General features: G+C 38.6%; 1 protein-coding gene across 1 annotated transcript; it reads left to right on the top strand.

Moving 5' to 3' along the window:
- Positions 1-1,480: 1,480 nt before the first annotated feature.
- On the top strand, positions 1,481-22,717 carry LOC129270791 (RNA exonuclease 1 homolog). Its single transcript, XM_064106681.1, has 15 exons — positions 1,481-2,213; positions 2,911-5,792; positions 6,735-6,821; positions 7,640-7,823; positions 8,810-8,925; positions 9,658-9,789; positions 11,753-12,002; positions 12,537-12,680; positions 15,819-15,932; positions 17,062-17,135; positions 18,237-18,347; positions 19,132-19,247; positions 20,101-20,239; positions 21,024-21,144; positions 22,079-22,717. Exons 1-15 carry the CDS (start codon positions 2,108-2,110, stop codon positions 22,171-22,173), a joined length of 4,671 nt encoding a protein of 1,556 aa, XP_063962751.1. The 5' UTR covers positions 1,481-2,107; the 3' UTR covers positions 22,174-22,717.
- The last annotated feature ends 1,627 nt before the right edge of the window (positions 22,718-24,344 follow it).

The following is a 24,344-nucleotide window of genomic DNA, read 5'->3' as shown; positions in this document are numbered from 1 at the left end:
GATATTTTAAGCACTTTTGTAATCATGAATAGGATTTATGAGTTGATATAAATTATTTTAAACTATTAATGCGAGCACAAATCACGAGACGAAATTTTTGATAAACTGTCATAAAAGGGGGATTTTAAGTAGTTTGTTACAGAATTAATATATAAAGAATATTATGGAATAAACAAAAACAATATGTAGGCCTACTTGGCAAATCAAAAAATGTGAGTGCACAGCGCAAAAAGCTGCGCATGATATTTATACCATAAAACGGACATTTTACAGTGCACTTGAAAAAAAAATCGATCTGTAAATCACACAAAATAATAAAAGCTCGATGTCCGAGCTGAAATACGTTTTATATATTGACTTCAAAACTTGATATTTTATTTATTTATTTATTTATTTCAGTTTTATTTACGCAGGGTAGCCCTTTCAGTTATAGAACTGATTTACAAAGAGGCCCTGCAACGATAAAAAGAACATGTACATATATAATGGACATATAAGGATACAATCATACAATGAAAATAACATTAGGAAACGTATACATGTAAAGTAAAAGTAAAAAAAAAAACCGATCCAAGTGGGGTCTAAAAATCTAAAAATAGGGCTTCAGCCGAAAGAATTTAAGTTTAGTTTTGAATACTTAAAGGGATGTATATTTTAGCTATATACATATCAGCCTATTGAGCAACTATGTATCTCATCAAACAGGCTATGCGAGCGTGAAGCGCGAGCGAATATTGAATAAAGTGTCATGAGATATATATTTTTAAATCATTTTCCAAGTCTTCCCCTGTCCTTATTTTATTCACTCGTCTCCCTCCTCTTATTTTTCCTCATTTTCCCCTTCTTCTTCTTCTTTTCTTTCTCCCCCTTTTTTTCCTCCGCCAATAGGGGGGGGGGGGATTTACAGACAGTACTTCTGCATATATAGCACGAGCAGATATTGGTGGAATTCCTCCTAATTGACTGCAATTGGATCCAATTGGTTTATAATTGAGACCAAATCATGGCTATAGTTAGAACCGGTTGGTTTCAACTGGGACCAATATTTAATTGGTTTCAATGGCTACCTATTGTTTCACTTCCATGTACATGTACTCCAAATTGAAACCAATTCCCAATAGGTATTCATTTTTTTTTTAATTTGGATATTCACTGGGTCGGGGGCCTATTCAATTGGAATTGTTTCATTAAGGTGGCCTGCTGTGCCTAACAATCCTCGTTTCTAAAAAGACAACCCATTCCCCCTGTTTTCAACAACACTTTGTTTTTGTTTATATATAAAATGTTGATCTGCAGATCTGACAAGTCCCGTTTTATCCCACGGTTTCCAAAGATATTGTTATTCCCAGCCAATCAAATTAATATAAGGAAAGATCTGACAACTAATAATTTTGTCGGACAAAACGTTGATTGAAACCTCGCCTATTTTATTTTTGGTTCGTTAGGCGGTCATTTCTGCAAGAAAAATCTCGTAATCGGCGTTATGAAGATTATTAAAGGTCTGTGGCGTAATCGGCTGCAGCAGTGTGCCGTCGAACATGATTATTTTGACAAATGTTAATGCCTTCCATAATATTTTATTCAACAGATTACTATCAATACTGTATTGATTGTTTCATATTTGTTGAATGACCTGAAAATATCGTAAGAGTGAGCCTTAATCGCTCTATATACTGCCGATGCCACTGCCTTTACAAGGCTCGGTGTTAAAGGGAGCGTCGGCCACATCATCAGTGCTAGGGACGGGGGAGCTCCGGCCACCTGAACAGGAAGAAGTCCGCTGGCGTGGAAGGAACAACAAGCCCCTTTCGGCCCGGGGCCGTGTCAAGCCAAGGCTAGGCCGTGTGTGGGAATGACAAAGGCTGAGTGCCTTTCCAAAATACCAAATTGCCTGGTTTGGGTCTGGTAAACTCTTTGAAGATGCCACAAGAACTTTTGATAGCCATGGCATGGACATGATAGCCGCCCGGTTTTGCATGACACTAGCAGTGTAGCACATTAAACAACAAACTGACCTGGTTCTTCTGAGTTTGAGTCTTTGACTTCAACTTCAGGTTCAGTTCAAGTTCAACTTCACATCAAGTTCTACTAAGTTCTAGTTATAAAAATGTTTCCAACTGCAGGCCTTTTTCGAGGTGTTCTTTGCTCAGAGAATGATGAAAGTAAAGGAAGATGCAAAAGACCATACTGTCACTTCAGACATGTTCGCAGAGGTAACTTAAAAAAAAAAAAATTATAGATTTACACCGGTACTTACATACATGTATAGTTTGTTGAGTCACAAGACTCGAGAGGAATTTTTCAAATTGACTTAGACAAATTACGGTTGTCAAAATCCGGTCCCTTTCTCATGTTTCTCTCAGGCACTTTAGAAAAAAGCATATCTATATATACATGCCCAGAAACTCAGTTATGATGTGGAGAATGTGTTTTAATTACATGGTAACTTTTGTGATTTCATATGAAAATTTAATTTGATCAGGTGCCAGATCCAGATGTTTTAGACCTCTACACATTATTTTCATTTTCACAATCAAAACATCTTTTAAGCTTGGGTTGGGATGGAATTTTCAGGATATAAGTACCACCTTAGCTTTCGGAATCCATTTACAGTGGTATGCTAGATAAGAACTCCAAGTACCCTTTTACATGTAAATGAAAACCTTGCCAAAACATGGCTCTATTTTTAAGAACAAAATAATAAAAAATACTACATGTACCTGAATTCAGTTGGAATTTTTAACCAATGGCCACTGGCCGAGTACAAAAATAGCACATTGTTATCTAAGGTGTAGCTCTGAAGAGGGAGGTTGCATATTAGAGAGAATACTATGCAAATATGTGTGCACTATACATGTACATACTTTTAGGGATTTTTAAAGATGAATTTTCTTTCTTTTTCTTCTGCAGTTCCACCTGTGGAGGCTGCAACTGAGACAAAGAACACTGTGGAACAGAAGGCAGCAAAAACCAGGCCCGCCATTGAGAGCAGTAGCCTTCCATCCCACAGGAGACATAGAGACAGAACTCCAGCCACCAAACCTATCCAGTATGTCCCAACACCGTTGTTCCTCTGCAAGAAACCTTCCAAGGATGCCTTCTTAGAAGAATCAACCGAAGAAGAGGAGCAGGGTAGTAAAGATGAAGAGGTTGGTTCAGGTGAAGGGGTGTCTGCTTACACCCCGACCCCGCTGGCAGAACTGGAGGCTATGGACAACCCTGATGAAGCGATTGTTCCTGGAGGTGATGATATGCTATTGATGGAAGCTGAAGCAGAAGATTGTAGTGAGGATCAGTCAACAAATGCCACTAAAGATGATTTCCAAGAAATGCCGTCTACTGATGAAAAGAACTTGAAAACAGAACAGCCTTCTGCTTCAGAAGAAATGGAAGATATGGTCATAGAGACCCATACATATGGTGGAGTTACTGTGACAACAAGAACTCCCAGGAGTTTATGTAAACCTGACCAAGCATCCGTGGAGGAAGAAGAGGAGTACAACCCATTTTCTTCCAACTTTGATTCTGATGAAAAGATTAAGGTTGTAATGAAAGGAAATGCATGTGAAAAGGGTAATGAAAGTTACAAAAAGACATCACAGTCACTTCGTAAAGACAAAGAGGCTATCCCAGAAACGTATCTCCCAGAAGCCAACTTTGATCCAATTTCAAAGAGTGATGCATACCCTACTTATGGATTATCAAATGACTTGGCGAATGATTTTGATGAAAATGAAAAGGACTTCAAAGGATATTCAAACACTGCTTCATATTCTTACAGTGATATTCCTCCCATGACAGGTGTAGATTTCCATCCTTACAGCTACACTTCTTCAGACAGTCATTGCATAAATGACGTTCCTCCAACATATTCAACATCAGGGCATGTTGATGACGACTCTGGTTTTTCAATGGATATTGAAGAGGGCTATGATATGGAAAACCTGGAGCAATATCACGAAGAAGTAACAACCAAATTGGAGTTGAAAAAGAAATTTGATAAGACAAATGCTAATGACAAACAGTCTCGGGTTAAAGGTCATAAAGTTCCTGAGGAAAGTGAGAGTAAGACAAAATCCAGTGTAGCTAAGAAAGTAGTTTTGAACAAAAAGAAAGAACTTTTGAGTGAAAAGAAAGAAGTTTCCGGCTCATCTAGCAAATCAATGACCCCATCCAAAGGAAAAACCAGTGCTGCATCAGGGAAATCGGTTAGAGTGACTTCAAAAGCAAAGCCTAGTCAAGAGAAAACTGACCCTAAGAAGTTGATGTCGAGCAACAAGAAAATCATGGAGAGCAAAAGTGGAGTGAAGACCCAGCGAAGAGAGGATGATGCTAAGAGCGGAAGCAAGACGGTCAATTCAGATAATATTAAACCTTCAGAGAATACGTGTATGTCTGATATTAAGATTTCAGAGAAAGAGAAGGTCACAGAAAGGTCCAAACCAAAAGTATCAGCTGAGCAACTGGCAAACTTTTTCAAAAAGCACCAGGAAGTGAAAGGATTAAAATCAAAGGGTAAACAAAAAATTGGGGAGCTTAAAAGAACTACTGAAGATAACAGCACCAGCATAAAAATAACAAAAGAAAGCAAGTCTTTGAAAAGCACTTCTAAGGGAACAAGCAGCCACATGAAAGAAATAAATCATAAAGAAACGGTCCACAGTGCTGATGCCAAAGTTGGCACTAAGGGAAAGCAAGAGTCTCCAAAGACGACTGGAAGTGATCGTAGTCTTTTTCAGTCACTCGGGAAACCACCAACAAAAGTTTTGCCAAAGAAGCCAACTCTCAAAGAATGCAATTTTGATATGTTTGCCATAGCCAATGACTCTAGTTCTGATGAAGAAGGTGTAAGATCAAAAACGTCTTCTAAATCAAAAGCTCCTGTATGTAGTCCTCCAAGAAAAAGATCAGTGTCACTTGATAAGAACAGACATGCTAGTGGAAATGATAGTGCTGGACAAAAGAAAAGAACTGCTTCCCCTTCCAAAACAAATGATCCAAAGCGTTTGAAGAAATTGTCCACTTCACAATCAAAGAAAGAAAGCACCAAAATCATTGAGCTGGATCTGTTTGGAGACGATAGTGATAGTGAGTCAGATGAAGTCACTTTGATATGTAATGATTCTCCCCAAAAGATTCTGAAGAAGTCAGCAGAGGTTCCTAGGATCAAGAAGCAAAGCTCTTCCTCAACGTCTGATCTCCCAAGGAAAGTGGTTCGTTCTGGTTCGGGAGAGGTATTGTCGGCCGGAAATTTCCTTCCTACAACCAGCAAAGTCAAGTCTTCAAGTGTAAAGACTTCTAAGGTTGGCCCTTCCAAGAAACCATCAAGTTCTGTAACACAAAAGACTCCAGCCAGTGGGCAGAATCAAGTGTCTAAAGGTCCCCTGCTAAAGAATAAAATCTATGTTGAAAAGCAGAGTAAATTTGGGTCAAGTCTTGATTCCAAAAACACAACCCAGGAGAATCGAAAGCACCAACCGGCTAAAAATCTGTCACGTGAGCAAATGCACGTCTATTCTCTCTCTGATGATAGTTCAGATCTCCCCAATGGTCTTGTATCAAGTAATGACAATGAGAGCGGTGATGACGATGCTGGGTACGATATGGGAGGAAGCAGTAATGACACTGGTAACCAAGAGGACGGAGAGGGAGATGAAGGCGACAGTGAATACATGGCAGAGATGAGAAGGTTCATGGAGGAAAGCTCTTCAGAAGATGACATATCCGATGAGTGTTATCGCATTTTCCAGGAGGAGCAGGCGAAGGCAAGGTCAAGAGGTCATTTGTCAAAGGTTAGATCATTCTTGCACACTTCAAAAACACTTAAAAAATTGGGTTGTTTTTTTGTAATCATTTTGGATGTTAATCGCTAGAGGGTATTCATTTGTCTCGCAATCTACTATGGTCAACAAGGAAATTCGTGATCACTCTCGCAAAAAGTGTTCACTAGCTTTCTAGGTAATTCCCGATCACTCTCGCAAAAAGTGTTCACTACAATGTAGCTTACAAGTTCACGAGCTTTCGAGTGCCGCTGCAACTCTTTATCACACAACGGATCAGTGCCCACCTATTGTTCCCGCGTTCGTGTGTACGGTCCTGGGGATTGGTATAAATAGACTACGTAATCAGATAATTTTTGTCACTTGATAAAGAGTTGCAGCGGCACTCGAAAGCTCGTGAACTTGTAAGCTAGTGAACACTTTTTGCGAGAGTGATCACGAATTTGCTAGAAAGCTAGTGAACACTTTTTGCGAGAGTGATCACAAATTTCCTTGTTGACCATACTAGATTGCGAGACAAATGAATACCCTCTAGCGATTATTTCAGTCCGCAATAATGAACCTATTTAGTATTTTGGATGTTCTTAAATTATGTACATGTATGGGTGTAATAATGATGATGATGATGATGATGATAATATTTATAATCAGCAATATCCAATCTGTAGAGTTCTCAAAGTGCAATGAAAAAAGAAGAAAACATTGTATATGCAGGATACTGACTTTAGGACAATGAAGAATTAACATTAAAGAATAGGTGCGTCTTCCATCATTAGATAACATACACCTGTACTATGTCACCCCCTCCTGATGTGTTACTTGGTACATGAATGTGTAATACTGTAAGACTTCAAGTATCATTCAGCATAATTATTTCAATATTCCTTTTAAACGAATAAGTGATAATGTTTGTTTTCACTGAGGAATTGAATATGGTCATGTTTATCTCCCTAGCTTCCAAAACGAGCAGAAGAGAGAAGTTCAAAATCAGCTCCAGTTTCTACTGGAAAGCAGCGGGTGGCTCATTCTACAAAGTTTGGAGTAAGTTTTTCTCCTTGATGTAATCATTGATTCTCAAGTGCCAGGGAATTTGGCTCTTTGAAAAGATTTTACCAAATCCGACTTAAAAAAAAGATTTTACCCAACCCTGAATCGTGTTTACTTAATAAATGCCAACAGTTCCGTAGGATAAATTTTAGTTCTTGTAGCAAATTCGATGGAGGAAAGTTCTCAAAGTGATTGTGAAAGGCTATGATAATGCACCTAACAACTGGTAATGGTACATGTATATGGTACCTTTGCCAAAAGTCTTTGCTGTGTCTTTTAGCAGGTATTCCACTCTATTTATAATGGCATGATGCATCTTTTTATATTTGCTTCCTGCACTGCATTCCTCATTACTTTGCCTACAATTTTGGTAATGAAAAGCCGTTAAGCTGGCCACCTGTGGGAAAGACACTGCTGATTCTTTTTGACAAGGTGTCGTGCGGTCCAGTGGTTGCAGCATTGGACTCATAATCACAAGGTTGTGAGTTCGAATCCCCAATCTGCCATTGTCTCCATTTTGATGAAAAGACCCGAGAGTAATATCTGTCGTCTATAACGTCAGCCAATACGACTGATTAACCTAGACGTTAAAATGTTTCCTAGGTAATTGGTTACAAACCAGCAAAAAGCCATTCTGCCAAGTACCTACGGCTACAGGAGTAATCATAAACAGAAACATAAATCCTTGGAATAACCATGATGATTACAAATTGATGTGATTTTTCTAATAATCTTTGCATGATATTGACAAAGAGTGAACCAACTGAGAGATGTTCTGAAATACTTTATTTCATTCATTTGCCTTCCAATAGGATGTGAAACGAAAGCAGACCCCCAAGAAGCCCGCTAACTCTAGGCTCAGCGCAGCTCAGATGTGCCACAATCGTTATCTCATGATGGAGCGTAGGCTAGAGAGGGCGTCCCAGGAGCAGGAAGCTGGGGAGGCCACCGCTGGTGCTTCAATCACAGGGAAGAAGAGAGTGGCTCATCAGCCAGGTTTGTTCCAACGACGTAATTTTCTCGGGGGTTGTTTCATGACAGTTGTCACCACTGACTGAATTTTCAACTTTGATAATACCTCGGTCACATTTGCTCTACGGCGGCCGTACGGCGAGTAGAAAACTGACGTTTTATTCATTTTTATTCAAACCACATATATGTAGCTGGTACAAAAATCTTAAAACGGCTGTTTTTTACTCGCTGTACAGCCGCAGTAGAGCAAATTTGACCGAGGTATAAGTTATGGGAGTCTTTGGTTTCATTGGCTGAGAAGCTTTATGACTGTCGATATGGTCACTGACAGTGCTGAGGATTAACACTGAGAATTTACTTGAAACACCTTGAGGTTGCTTATTTCCTCTCCCTTTCTCTGTCTTGCTCTCTCTATCAATTCTGTCTTTCACTGGGTAATTGTTTTAATAGGAAAAATGCATGGTGGTGCTTTTTAAAAAATGTCAAGAAAACATCCCTGGAAATTTGAAACAATAATAAAAATTAGGGAAAATTGTTCCTTCTGTTAAGATTGTGTATTGTATGATTAGGATTTAGATATTTTGCCATGAGTTGACAATATCCACAAATTATATTTAAAAAATGGAATAATTCCAATACACTCTACATCACAATATACACTGTCAGAGATGCCAATTAGTAAGATTTTATCCTATCTAGTAGGATTTTATGGGGAAAGTGACACTGAATAGCATATTTTTCCCAGAAATAGGATTTTTTTATAAGAATGCTAATTTTGGTATGTTTTTCAAATTTTAAAGTAAAATAGGATTTTAGGCTGGAAATAGGATAAAAAGAAATAATGAATAGGATTTTGTTCACAATTAAGGTAGGCAGAGCTGTACATTGTAGTAAGATGCCTCTTTAGCATGTGCAACATATGAGTTGTATTAATCTTTGAACTTATATAAAAGATATATACTAACTTATATAAAAAGCGAAGTAAAGATGACCTCTTTCTCATCGTATAGTCTCGACCAACAACACTCTCAAGCAACTGACACTGGGGGAGTCCTCCTCTGAGAAGAAAACCACTACTGTCATGACCTCTAAGATGGGTAAAAGGACAGCTCACATGCCCAGGACGGTAAGATCATGATGGTGATGCTAGTAGTGATGATGAAGGTGATGACGATGATGATGATGATGATGATGATGATGATGATGATGATGATGATGATGATGATGATGATGTTAATGATGATGATGATGATGTTAATGATGATGTTAATGATGATGATGTTGATGGTGATGATGATGATGATGTTAATGATGATGATGATGATGGTGATGATGATGATGATGCTGCTGCTGCTGCTGATGATGATGAGATAATATGATTGGGATGATGGTGATGGTGGTGCTTGTGCTTATGGTGAGGGCAATGATGAAGATGATGGTGATAATGATGGTGGTGGTGATGGCAACAATGATGATGATGCTGCTGCTGATGATGTTGATCATGATAATGATGGTGGTGATGATGCTGCTGCTGCTGATGATGTTGATGTTGATGATGATGATGATGAGATAATATGATTGGGATGATTATAATGATGGGAAGGATGATGGTGATGATAGTGATAGTAGTGGCTATTATGGTGATGGGTGGTGATGTTGATGATAATGAGGGTAATGACATCGATGATGATGATGCTGCTGCTTCTTATGATGATGGTCAGGATTTGATGTTGATGATATGGTGATGATCATGGTGATCTTGGTGATTTTGATGATGCAATTTCAAGTGTCCTGCAGCACCCCCTTCAGTGTTATCCCCCACCTTGGTTCATCTTATTAAACTCTCCTTGGTTAACAGGTTTCCAAGAGGCCGGTGATTCCTACAGATTATGGCAGCAAGGTTCCTATGAACATCAGACAGCGATACCTCAACGTATTTATTGATGAACTCCTAAAGACTTTAGAGGATGATCAAGATGCCTTTGATAAAGTGAGTTCTCATGCATTCTTCACACCTTGGGGTAGCAACTTATGGATGATTCTCAAACAGAGAGTATGTCATATAAAAGACGCCTATGAAATTTTTATTGAAAATTGAAAGCTGGTAGGGCAATATCATCATTGAATTAAACAGAATACACATTTACACTTGCAATTTTCTGTCCCGTCTGGATAGAACATGTTACATTTCGATCCTTGAAGGAGAAGTAATTTTATCAGAGATATGCTGCCTAGAACATCTACTGAACCTTTGCACTCTTCTTCAAGTTGCATTTTGTTTATCCATGTACGGTTGTCTTTACGCCTTGGAAGAGCAGAAGCTAGTGTATCAAATGTCTTACACCTATGTGTCAGTACCAAGCCTTGAAATAAGCACCTGTGAGCCGGGGGCAATTTTTTTTGAAAAATTGCCCCCGGCTCACGGGCTTTTTACAGGAACCGGGGACAATTAAAAAAAAATATAAATAACGGTGAACCACACCGCAAATTTGTTTATAGTAAGCGCAGCTCCTGCAATTTTTTAATTAGTACATGAATAGCATGCTATAAGTATTAAGGTTATTCAAACATTTAAGAAATCAGATTTAAATGTTTAAGTGTGTTTTGACACCCTCACTCCACATCCCCTTTACAACCACACACACATGGGCTTATTTATTTTTCATCTTTAATGAACCACGAACAATGAACCCCCCCTTAAAAAAAATCTAAATAAATTGATAAATAAAAATATAAAAAAGAAAAAGAGAGAGAGATGGAGAAAGAGAGAATTCAGATCAAATAATAATTTAGAAAAAAAAAAAAAAAAAATTTTAAGGTTTTTTTTCATGGTTAGAATCACAGGTGTGGGTGAGTGTTTGTGTGTGATTGTGACTGTGAGGTGCACTTGGATTGCATATAAATTATGTTAAAGAAATGAAGAAATTAAATCAATATCTAACTCAGTCTATTCAAATTCCAGCACATAGCCACAAGTATTGTAGGTTCATGTACCTTAAGTTTTTCACAAGTTATTTGAAAACGCAGATCTCCACAGAAAATGCCTTTCATTCTGGGAGAGTCTAAATTCGGTGAAAATGTATTCATTAATAACTTAAATATTCATCACAATGAAGAAATCATAAAGTTTTTTGACAGTTTTCAAAAATTAACATGAAATCTAAACTCTATCCGAAACGGAAAATCACCATCACTTAGGCCATTACTGATAGAATTCTCACCCAGAGCTCTGGCAAAGAACATGAGCTCAAACTGGCTAGCTAACACCACACTCAAGTGCACGGCGTCCTCCTATTTTTTTTTTAGATGGAGCCTTGTTTGATGATTTATTGTCTGATATTTACCCCTCTCCAAGAAAGAAATTAAAAAGCTACAATTCACAACTATAAGCTAAGTGATTTTTGATTATTAAGGCTCCGTTTTGACAAGCAAAGTCGGCGACTGTGAGGATAAAAGACTCGCACATCGTATGTGCTGTGAACAGGGATTTATCTCCTGTGCAATTCGAATTACTATATCGCAGAATTGTGAGATCCCAACTGGAAATGTGTCCATTAGAAATTGCACATGGTGAAGTATGGAAAAACCGCTACTGGAAGCACGCTCGCACATGTATTACAGAAAAAAAAAGATGGACGTAGCTCACTTTTTATGGTACGAAAAAAAGACGCACTTTGCAATTTTAAACTGTGTTTATCGTAAATTGAAAGTTACTTGATTTTGGCTTTTCAGATATTTAAATTACATGTATGATATGGCTTCACTGCTCACTCACGGTGGGCGCAATTACCTGGAAAATATTTGCGCTCAAAATTTTGATGATTTTGGGGCTTTATGGGCGCAATTGATGGCTTTATGAGCGCGAATTTGCGCTCAGCGCCCGCTTATTTCAAGGTTTGGTCAGTACTCTTTGTTAAAAGTTCTTTTCTTGGTCCATGTTTTGTTTTCTGTAGGCCTTGGAAGAAGAGAAGTTAGTTTATCAGAGATCTTCCACAAAGAACATCTACCTGAACCTCTGTGTGAATGCTCTTAAGAAGCTCAAGAACCAGACAGATAGCAGGCTGCAATCCCCTCCATCAACTCCGTCCGTGCTCTTCCCCTCGAAGGTTGTCTCCCATGAGGCTGTCCTAGGCGGCAAGCTGGCCGCACAGACCTCCTACAGCATCCACAAGCACTCGAACCTTGACAGTGAGAGCTTTGAAGGTTAGTTTCTGGAGTATTTGATATGAGACTGAGAGTGAAAGAATCGTGGTGTAGCGGTTCTGACTCACGCCTTGCAATCAGAGGTTCGTGTGTCTGAATCCCACCACGTCCAAGTGTCCTTTGGCAAGGCCTCAATCCACGCATTGCCAACCTCCACCAAGATCTTAAGGGGTACCCCGTAGGATGTGAAAACCTATGAAGTATGCAAAGCAAGATTAGAAACTCTTGTTGGAATGCTCCCAAGGGAGTGGAGCAAGGCTATTCATTGTGTGCGTGCAACAAAGATCCAATGACAGTGGTAATAATATATCTGTGAAGTGCTAGAGAAGTCATTTAGATGTACTATGCCCTTTATAGAAGTGGAATGTTATGATTATTGTCACTGAAAAGTATTCATCAAATTATATAACCTATAAAGACCTAATTTTAGTATATTAAATGCTGTTCAATAGAATCATGTTTTTATAATAATTCTACAATTTTGGTATGGAGGTCTTGGTCACACTTTTTTTTCTCCATTTTTTTGTCTCAAAGGGATTCATTTGTATGATAAGCTCCAGCGTTACATCCTGACAGAAGTTCAACTGCGGGAGAACGGTTACCCCAGACCATCGGACATCTCTGGTCAAGCAATCCTCTTCAAGGAAGAAGCCAACAAGAAAGTTGCCAGCAGTGATCGTACGTCTTTTTCTTCCTTCTTCTTCTGTCCAGTCAATCTTGTCTTAGCGACCACCTCTCTATAGCTACCTGCATATAGTGACCACTTAAACCAATTCCCTTGGCACATTGTGTAAGAACCTGTCTATAGCAGCCAATCTGCCAATAATAGTGACCACTAAAACTGATTCCCTTGGCACACTGTGTAAGAACCTGTCTATAGCTGCCATCTGCCTATAGTGACCACTAAAACCGATTCCCTTGGCACATTAGGTAAAGCCACAGTTTGTGTGCCCCTTGGATGAGCACTATAGGCATGTTCCACTATATATGAACAGGCCGTACAATGTCAGAGAAATAAGGAAGTAACAAATACAAAAGAAAAAAGAAAAAGTGGAGAATATATACATAGCTGGACAAACAGAAACACGGGTGTGGGGGGCTGTTTGTAATTTATATTTATGTAAAACTGGTGACCTGTTCATGGTTGTTAAAGGGATGGTCCGGGCTGAAAGTATGTACATGTATAGCTTAATAAATAGAGTAGAACTCACTGAGCAAAATACCGAAAATTTCATCAAAATCGGATAACAAGTAACAAAGTTATTGAATTTTAAAGTTTAGCAATATTTTGTGAAAACAGTCATCATGAATATTCATTAGGTGGGCTGATGATGTCACATCTCCACTTGTTCTTTTGTATTTTATTGTATGAAATTAGGTTTATTCAAATTTTTTCCTCCAAGAACTACATGTAGAAAAATTGGATTGACAACTGATTTAGTGCATTAGATATTTATACCTGCAACTTATTTCATTACAAGGGAGACATATTATTCACACAAGTATGAAATGATGAAAAAAATATGATTTTATGTAATAACATAAGAAAACGGAAAGTGGGGATGTGACATCATCAGCCCACCTAATGAATATTCATGACGACTGTTTTCACAAAATATTGCTAAACTTTAAACTTCAATAACTTTATTATTTGTTATCCGATTTTGATGAAATTTTCGGCATTTTGCTCAGTGAACTCTACTCTATGTATTAAGTTATCAATATTTTCAGCCCGGACCATCCCTTTAAATCAGGGGGTGTATCACAATGAGAGACATGTGATAAGGATAAGTGCGTCTTTGAGTCACATTTAACTCTTTGTGAAACACCCCCCATATTTTAAATCTTTTTTGAAAAAATGAAATGGTTGAAGGGAAATATAAAGAACATAAATATACTAAGCTGGAAGGGCATAAACATTTCTAAGCTTACCTGAAGATAGAAGCAAAAACACAATGGGGGGGGGGGGTATAAAGCTGTTCAAATGTTTATATTATATTGGATGGCTCAGAATGGAATACCAGAAATATTCCAAGAGTTCGGGAAAATATTCCACAAATCGCAGATGAGTGGAATATTGGCCCTAACAAGTGGAATATTTCTGGTATTTCATGAAATAAAGCCATCCAATATAATTATTATCATCTATCACACTCCCCCCCCCCAAAAAAAAAAAGAGGGAGCAATTTGATTGAACAAGTCATAGATCACTTATGCCATCATCACTTTTAGGATCAATTTTGGTCATCGACATACGACTTGCATATAGCTCATGACGTCATCAACCGTAATTGTGCTCTATGCTGCGCATCGTATTGCTTTCATTGTTGTACGCGTTGTACATTTCACGCATTCGCGCATGCGCATTAAAGTGTTGAATATGCTCTCATATTCAATAGCAAATTTTGTACAGGAGCCTGTGTCATATTCGTCGGATTTCGATCCTTTTTAGGGATGCGCTGTGATACCGCAAGGGCAATTGATGCAGACCAAAATCCATGTTTTTAATATGCTGTAGAACACTGTATAGATGATGTTTTATAATGCACACATGACTTAACACCAGGCTGTTTGCATGACTGATGGACCAGTTCTTGGATGCTACATGTTAAAGACAGGTTCTTAATTACATGTATTTGATTCCCATCAGCTAATGTTATAATCGACCTTTGTTGAATAGGATCTGAGTGCAAGTTTGGCATTTGTCAAAATTTCAAAAGGCTATGAAAATAAAGCCCCCCTTTTTTATGCAGGTTTTATAAAGTGCTTACGCAAAAATGATACATTGAGAAGCATGTAAAGATTTGAAACTTGGACTAGTGGATTATTTGTCTGTGATAGATGTGGATTATTTGTCTGTTTGGATATCATTTGGCTTAAAATCCCCATGATATGCAACAACATAATACACATAATTGTATTTTGTATCACACATTACATGATTGTGAAACAATTTTATGGTCTTGTGGTTCTAACGCTCTCCTTTCAAGCAGAGGGTCATGGGATCAAAACCTAGCCATTGCATGTTTTCCTTCAAGAAATTTTCCCGCATTGTATTGCTTTCAACCCAGGTGAGGTCAGTGTGGGTACCCGATGGATTAATTCCTTGAATGCACTGAATCCTGGAAAGAGGTGCGCAAGCTAAAGCCGGGGTAGCAGTGTGCCCCTGAAAAGATTATGGCCCTGTACAAATGCCTATATTCATTATTATTAACTGTATCAGACATCTGAGCAGGGCAACTTTAATACATCGTTGCCTGCTTAAGACTGTGATCAAATGGTCGGTCAATAAGTTTCCACTTGTTTAACCACGGACTAATTTATTGCCCGCTTAGGAAAGTCAATGAGAAAATACGTGGAAATGTAGCAGGCAATAAGGCAGAGAGCTAACATCTGCGTATTTCTACGCGTTTTTGTACACGTCATTGAATCGCGCAGTGCTATACGTCACAATTTTAATCAAGTTGAGACAGTGCTGGATATAGCGCCCCCAGGCCAGGAACGCGTCATTTCAATTACGTCACAATGGTAAAGTTCAGAGGCCCAGTCTGCTCAACATGAAAAAAATAGATTCCCATTCTTTAACTCTAAAATATCTGAATTTTAACGATTTTTGCTCTAGATGTCTGATTTGGTTAATAATAGCAATATTGACTGGTCTTGGGGTGAAAGGACATATCGTCCTTACTAAATTGATATCAGCCTCGTCTACGACTTGGGCGATATAAATCTAGTTTGGGCGATATATGTCGTATCGCCCCTAGGCCAGTTAATATTGCTTTATTATCAATTCCGATTGTTTGTTCTCAACTCTAGCAAATCAACAAGTGTGCTGTCGATGTGGGACGACATACCTGAGGCTCCCCAACGGAAAGTACATCACCAGGGAGTCTTGCACCTATCATTGGGGCAGACCATGGACAAGAAGGAGTAAGTACAGTGACTGATCAAGAGAAGGAGAAGCGTGAGGAGAGGGGGGAGGATGAAGGAGATTGTGACAATGCTGATAATGGTTATGGTGGTGGTAGTGATAATGATGATATGGTGATTGTGGAAATAAAGGAGAAGATGTTGATGATAATGAGGATGATGATGATAATGATGATGGTGGTGGTGGTGATGGTGGTGATGATGATGATGATGATGGAATGGGTGGTTGTAGTGGTGATGATTATGATGATGGTGGTGGTGGTGGTGATAGTGATGGTTATGATGATGCTGGTAATGGTGGTGATGATGCAGATACAGGAATTTATGATGATGATGGTGCTATTGATGACAATGATGGTAAAGATGATGGCGATATTGATGTTTATGATGATGAATTTGGTTAGGCATATGGTGATGATGAAGATAACAATAAGTAAGTTGATATATTTCTGTAGAAAAACAGTTAAAATTTGGTGTTGGTGTGGTGTTGGTATTGTATGGAATGAGAACACAATCTTGGCTGTCTTCCCTTCCCTAGCTTCAACACCTACAGTAAGTTTAAAAAAATAATCTAAATCACATTAGTGCCAAATGTAGCACGACACCAAGTGAGATTTGTCCCAGTGCCTGCTTCAGTTTAAAAAGGCCAATACCGAACTTGAAATCAACCAGTGCTTGTGCAAACAATGTCTTATAATGATAACAGATACTCGTAATGGTGGTGGTTGTGATGGCTAGAGATGATAATGAGGATGATGATGGTGGTGGTTGTGATGGCAAGAGATGATAATGAGGATGATGGTGGTGGAAATGATTATGATAATGGTGGTTGTGATGGCACGAGATGATAATGAGGATGATGATGGTGGTGGAAATGATTATGATAATGGTGGTGGTTGTGATGGCTAGAGATGATAATGAGGATGATGATGGTGGTGGAAATGATTATGATAATGGTGGTGGTTGTGATGGCTAGAGATGATAATGAGGATGATGGTGGTGGTGGAGATGATTATGATAATGGTGGTGGTTGTGATGGCAAGGGATAATAATGAGGATGATAATGGTGGTGGAGATGATTATGATGATGCTGGTAATGCCGCTCATGACTTGTTACTTTTCTTTTCAGTTGCTGGGATGATTGAAAGTCGTTTTTCATGCTGTTCTGGTGATATGGAGACCAAAGGATGCTGTATTGCAAAGGTATGCCTTTCACATTCTCTTGTATGATAGAAATTGGCAAATTCTGTTTATGTTAATCATTTTATTATGTAGGTAACTTAAGATTTGATAATTAATCTTGTACAGCTGGGGAGCTTATTTCCCCCCCTGTCAGATCTTGGCTGTTGATGCACGATTGTGACAAAAAATTGCATTTAGGTCACCCACGACGTTATCTCCAACATTTTATGAATTTTGGCTACATACAGAATTGCATTGGATTTGTAAATGAGACCACGTTTTGGAGCGATTTTGGGTCTGACATGCTCTTTTAAAATGTGTGTAAGTTCGGAACCGCATCATCAGGGATTGTGAATTTGGTCTTAGACTTAGTACGAACGAGACTTGGAAACAAAGAATCATGTAATGCTGCAGTGTGATCTTTTCGCATTACAGATTTGTTACGAAATTGCTTGGCTAAACAGGGTTTAAATGTTGTGTTCTAGGTAAGAAACCATGAACAGTTTGAGCTTTTCAGGACATGAGCTGATGCTATTCAAAACTGATCAATAAACTTGGTCCACTGACCATATCCATTACAGTTCTGTGTCTTCATAGTTTTCCAATGAGTCAAACGATGCAATGTTTTTCTCTTGGCATCTTACCACTTTACAGGCACCCTGATTATCAAATACTTGTTTGCCCACACTCACGCATGCACATTCTACACTCCCTGGGGAGCATTCCGCCATCTTCCTTTTGTTTCCATTCTTTCTGAACCACCACCTTTACAATTTGGATTATGTTTAGATCTCACACAGTGTATGCACATATTCCACTCTCTGGGGAGCATTCTAGCAATCAGCAGTCACGTATCCTCCCTTTAATGCTGTTCTTTATCCACCATCTCCTTTCCAGTTTGGATTCTGATTTTTCCCACATTCCACTCCCTTAGGAGCTTTGTAACAGTCAACAGTTATTACCTTCCCTCTGTTCTGTTCTTAATCAACCATCTCCTTTACATTTTGGATTCTGGCTGCCCCATATATAATGTATGCACCTTTTCCACTCCCTGGGGAGCTTCCTTGCACCATTTATTACCTTCCCTCTGTTTCTGTTCTTTATCCTCCATCACCTTTACAGTACCATGTAACCAATAACAAGGAAGGGAACCTCTTGGGCTACATGAAGACGATCCCCAAGGACATCCCACGGAATGGTCATCCGGGCATGTACTCCCTTGATTGTGAAATGGTAGGTTTCATTTGACTTATATGAGTTGATCCAAAAAGGCATTGACCTATCGAGGTGACGGTTGCATGCACAATTTGCTAGAAGAACCTGCCAAGAACCAATCAAAAGGGGTTAATCAAAATTGTACCACATCTGGGTGCCGTTTCATAAAGCTGTTTGTAAGTTGAGAACGACTGGGGATCCTTTCTTGTGGTAAATGGTGTACATAAAAAATGTTAATTGGTGATTATTTAGCGCATAAGAAAGGTTCACCAGTCGTTCTTAAAGTTGCTCTTAACTTACGAACAGCTTTATGAAACACCACCTGCTTGATATTCACTTAAAGCTTTTATTATGAGTAGTGGTAGCTTTAGGATAATTGGCATAAAACTATTTAAAAGTAGTCTCCTAAATGTCTGGTTTTCCTCTTGTGAGGACAACCGATTTTCTGCTTACATTTCTGGTGATTATTTAGTGAAATATGCAGATGGTCAAGTATTAACAATCACTTAACAATAGCCGTAGCTATGGCCATTCATATGGGCAGTACCCCATTACGAAGCACACAACCTTGTCTGTATGGATGGTTCTATATGGAAATGGTATCTCAAACACTTCTTGCTCAGTTTTTGTGTTATTGTCCATTTCTAAGCTAGTTTTGCTCAAACAAATATCACCTACAATAAAAACTACAATTCAAATTTGAAATCTAGTAATTTTTTTGTGCTGATGAGAACCAAGGTCCCCACTATTTAAGGTTTATTAAAGTTCTCTTAATTCACCTTCTTTAATGTCTATATTGTAGTGTTACACATCCATGGGTCTTGAGCTAACCAGAGTGACTGTGATCGATGGACACCTCAATGAAGTGTACGATACCCTGGTCCAGCCTGACAATGAAGTGGTCGATTACAACACGAGGTATGTAAATCACAGCCTTTGCTCTGCATTTCTCTCTAAATCTGTAATTCATCAGTTTAATTTTCTCTACTGTACAAGTTGTCCAATGTTCATTGTGCGCCTCGAGTGTCATTTTCAACAGATATGGACGCTATATAAATCTTAAATTGTTAGTATCTTTTACGAGAGTTAGGTAAAGAATGATGTCTAAAAGATATTTTGCATGAAATTGATTCAAAATGGCCTTGTATTCTTACTTCCATGAAAGTATCCATGCGAGACATCTAATATATCACTCATGTTTTCTGACGCCATTAAAGGCCTGTCACTTTGTTCCGTTCAAACCTTGTTTGTAACTTGCAGATTACCACTTTTGCTACCCGCAGGTCACTCGCATTGACAGTACCTTGCACACAGTTGCCCGCAGGTGTGCACATAAGTCTGATTTTCCCGCAGAAAAGTTCTGAACATGATCAAAACTTTCTTGCGGGTGATTGCCCCCAACTCCCCTGCAAGGCTTGCGCGGAACGATGTGACAGGGCCTTTAATAATTGAACAAATATCACATATCAGGGGCTTGTTTCATAAAGGACTTGCAACTGTTGTAACTTTGCCATTATGGCAACTACCATGGAAACAAGGCCCAGCAGTCAATCAGAATCAAGGTTGCCATGGTAGCTACCATAATGGCAAAGTTACAGCAGTTGCAAGTCCTTTATGAAACGCGGCCCCTGCTGTCACATGCAATGCTATGGCCATACTGCATTGCACCATGCAAGTGGTGCGTGCATCTAACCAGCGCCAACCACCTTAGTGACAGCACTGCCTGTGCGCAAGTTCTCACTGACTTTAATAAATATTTTTTGCACTATAGATTCAGCGGTATAACGGAGGATGATCTCAAGCATGTCCGAACCAAACTACGGGATGTGCAAGCAGTCTTGCTAAATATGTTCTCTGCTCAGACCATCCTTATAGGACACAGCTTAGAGAGCGACTTTCTAGCTCTGAAGGTAAGACAGAATTACTTTTAAAGACATGAGTTGACTTTGATGACTGGCTGGCAGAAGGGCAATGGGATGCTAATGAAGTCTACGCAGCTGGTATATTGGCATCAGCTCAAGCACATGTTGTGGGAAATGTACATCGCTCAAGAGAGTTAATGCTCTTCGGGAATGGGAACGGACAAATATTTACATCCGAATGCCCTTATGCCAGTGAGATGACAACCTAGTTAACAGAAGGAACTTTTTTTAATGGATTGAGGGTTATACATACCATATCTCTTCTTAGTGTATGAATCAGTAAACTTGGAAAATGTTTAGATGAAATTGAAGTCATGAACCAGCTAAGAAAGGCAACAAATCAAGTTCCTAGAGCACCCAGTTGGCAGACTTCTTGAATAGCCCACACAGAGGCCACGCCTGCTAGAAGAATTCTTAATTTGTATTGTGGTTCCCTTATCACAATATTCGTTATTTATATGATGAATTTTTATTTCTGCATATTAAAGCTGCCGAGAAGTACAGATTTTCAGTAAGTAGTACTGAAAATGAGAAGAATGCTGATGGTTTCATACAAAATACTAATTTTTAAACTTTCAGTTTTATGTGTTGTCCTATGGCATTTCTACAGCTTTTAACATACTGAAATGTTCTTGTTCAGGTTGGCAGCCCTGCTGTGGACAAAGTGATTCTCTTTCCCTATCATAGTGCCCCTCCCCCTCTTGGTTGCGATAGTTGTATTTTAATTATTGATTTGATGAATTTCTGAACCATGATTCCCTTTGTTTTTCAGTTGATGCATAGCACAGTTATCGACACCGCGATCGTCTTTCCCCATCGTCGAGGGCCTCCCCTCAAGAGGGCGCTAAAGACTTTAATGGCGGAATACCTCAATAGACTCATCCAAGATGATGGTAAGTAAACATTAGTGGCTCATATTCTGAACTTAAGTTTAATTCAAACTCTGGTTTGAATTGTGACAAAAACTCTCACAGGACAAGATCTATTTATCTGCTCGTTTGACACTCAAATCATTCATAATTGTCAGGAAATAATGACTAAAATTGATTTCTTCATCTTTAAAGCATGAGGAAAGAACAAAGTTCACATAAAAAAAACAAATAATGCAATTTTTTAACGCATTTTCATCTTCCCATAATTTAAGCACTGACTTAGACTGACTTAGACCATGGTCTAAGTCAAACCATACATCAGATTACTGGACATTGACTTGTTTATTCATGGTAGTTGAAATTCTCACCAGCCTACATTATGTGGCTATTACACCTGATGAGTGCATCATGGGCATTGCAAGGATATTTTTTCAATTCATATATCTTAATATTTTTCTTCTTTTTATAGATTGTTTTTGGCTTTGGTAAGGGGCCAATAATATGACTTGTATTTGAGTATCATCTAACATTCAAATATTAAAAACTTGTAGTAGTCATTTGATTTTTGTACGATTTAAGTATCTGAATGGTGTCAAATTCCCCCTTGAAATCTGACAAGAATAATAAATAAATGAATAATGTAATATAGGATTTGTATAGTGCATGTATCCACCTTGCTAGGTGCTCAAGGCGCTCCTATATTACCCCGGCTTAGCTAGTCTACTGATTCCGGTGCGCACAGCTTTTTGAGAAAGTACTTCCTGCCGGTACCCATTTGCCTCACCTGGGTTGAGTGCAGCACAATGTGGGTAAATTTCTTGCTGAAGGAAAACACGCCATGGCTTGGAATCGAACCCACGTCCTTCAGATTGAAAGACAAGAGTCGTAACCACTACACCACGATGCCATCACATAAACGTGCCGCTAATATCGGGTTTTGTTCTTTCCTTAATAGTTGGTGGGCACGACAGTACAGAGGATGCCAGGAGCTGCATGGAACTCATGATCTACAAAGTCAAAGAAGATGCCAAGGTGAAGAGGAAAAGGTGACATCAATCGCTCCCCTACGGGATACCGTCTTCTGGAATCAATTCCCTATTCTCTTTTTCAGCCTGTATTGTCAAGGTCTACACTCCGCGACTCTACACCTAGGCGTTAAATGGGCACCCAGTAAGAGAATGCAAGAGAAAATGCTGTAAGTCTATAGAACATTTGAGCTTCGATGCTCAAGCCAATGTAGTATGCCTATAGAACATTTCAGCTTCGAAGCTCAAGCCAATGTTGTATGCCTGTAGAACATTTGGGCTTCGAAGCTCAAGCCAATGTTGTATGCCTATAGAACATTTCAGCTTCGAAGCTCAAGCCAATGTTGTATGCCTAATATATTTGAGCTTAGAAGCTTTTGCCTGATTACTCCACAGGGAGTGGAGCAGGTGCAGACAAGCCAGAATCAGACGCTGGGTGTAATCTGCTAAGCACCTTGAAGTATCGTCCTAATGTATGTAGCACTTTATTATAAGTGGAATATCATTATGTAACATCATCCACCTACATCACAATACTTAGTACCCTATTTCACCAGGGGCCTCTTGCATTAAAGAAAAAAAAACTCTTGCAATTTTTTTGCTGGAGTTCTTCAATATGATGTCAATGGCATAATTCAGACCTGCCAACCAGTACGATTTAGCCGTATTTAGTACGTTTTTGCAACCAAAATACGGCAGTACGTTTTTTCTTTGAAAAATATGTTTTTTGTAAAAAAAAAAAATATATATTTTTTTTTTTTTAAATTAATTTTTTAAAGTAAATCGTAATTTATTGAGAAAAATAATCTCTATTTCATAAAACGTGCACAAATATGGTTATTAGATCAATGTAATATCAGGTAACTTGTTTTTTTTTTCAATTATTTTGTTCAAACCAGGGTGAAGATGTACACATGTTTTAATGTTTTTTTTTTCATCTGCAAGAGCAGTGCGCATTTTAGCTTGCATGCAGCTTGAGCGCCGCGATGAGCGAGTGCGCCAAGCATTTTATTATGAAATACACTTTTTTGGGGTAAAATACAGTTTTTTTTATCACAGAATACAGTTTTTCATTCCCAGAGGTTGGCAGGTCTGCATAATTTTGTTTGCTTGAGTTTTTGTTTATTTGCCACATTTTTTTTTAATGGCAAACGTTTTATGCACTAGACCCCAGGGAAAACGGGAAAGGGTTGCAAAAGGATCAACCCTCACAGTTAGTAGTATTCATATATTTTTTCTCCCAATTAATTGCACCTGGTTTGTATGTCATCATGAGGCCAAGAAATGCACTATTGAATGCGTATTTGTACCCCCTGCTAAACAAAGTTTGAAGGGGTATAAGAACTTGTCCATGGTTGGGCAGTTGATTGTTCCATCCATTGCAAATCTTCTGTCTCAAAATACTTCCTCAGTCGTCACCCAGTACTCATGTTATATGACTGCATTACCGCAGTAGTGGCATGTAATTGCAAAATTAGGGAAAATATCCTTCAGAGCCAATTGCTCCCTCAGTCTTTGCCCAATAATCTTATGACTTAGTACACAGATTGGTATTGGAGTGAAAAATGTAATGCACATTATTTTAATGTGTGAAAAATTGTGTTGCTATGGTAATGTCATATCACGATGCAGCCATTTCCCCACATAAGGCCATTTGACTTAAAGGCAAAAGTATTCAGTGATAATTCTGGTTTTGTTTTTGGCACATACCTACTTCAGCTTTACAATATTTGCTCATTAAAAGTGTCAAAGATATTCTTCATTCGATGTGAGATGAAGGCTGTCAGAACCATAAGTCACCTACAATGAAGTGTATGCAAAGCAAACTGATCTTTCATTGTAGGCTTCAACCTTTTATTTGTGATTATGTGATCATTTACTCATTAAGCTCGACTTATGCTTGAAAATTGCAAACATATTGTGAACCTAAAGGTAGAAGTAATGCACATTTGCGTGTAAAATCAATTCCGACTATGCATTTTAAAGATGTCAGCTGTATATACATGTATCACTGAGAAAGGTGTGAAATGGAAAGAAACCAATTTGCATAATTATGGTATTACCATCCTTTTTGTTTGGAGGGTGGGGGCATTTATCAACTTCTTAGTTGCTGATTGATTTATTATAAGATAGTGATTATATGTAAAAGGCTTTCAAAGAGCCTTGAAAAGAGAATCATGGAGAAAAAAATTAAGG

This window comes from Lytechinus pictus, chromosome 11 (assembly GCF_037042905.1).
Source record: "Lytechinus pictus isolate F3 Inbred chromosome 11, Lp3.0, whole genome shotgun sequence".
Lineage (NCBI taxonomy): Eukaryota > Metazoa > Echinodermata > Echinoidea > Temnopleuroida > Toxopneustidae > Lytechinus > Lytechinus pictus.
This window is presented reverse-complemented; position numbering and strand designations above follow the sequence as displayed.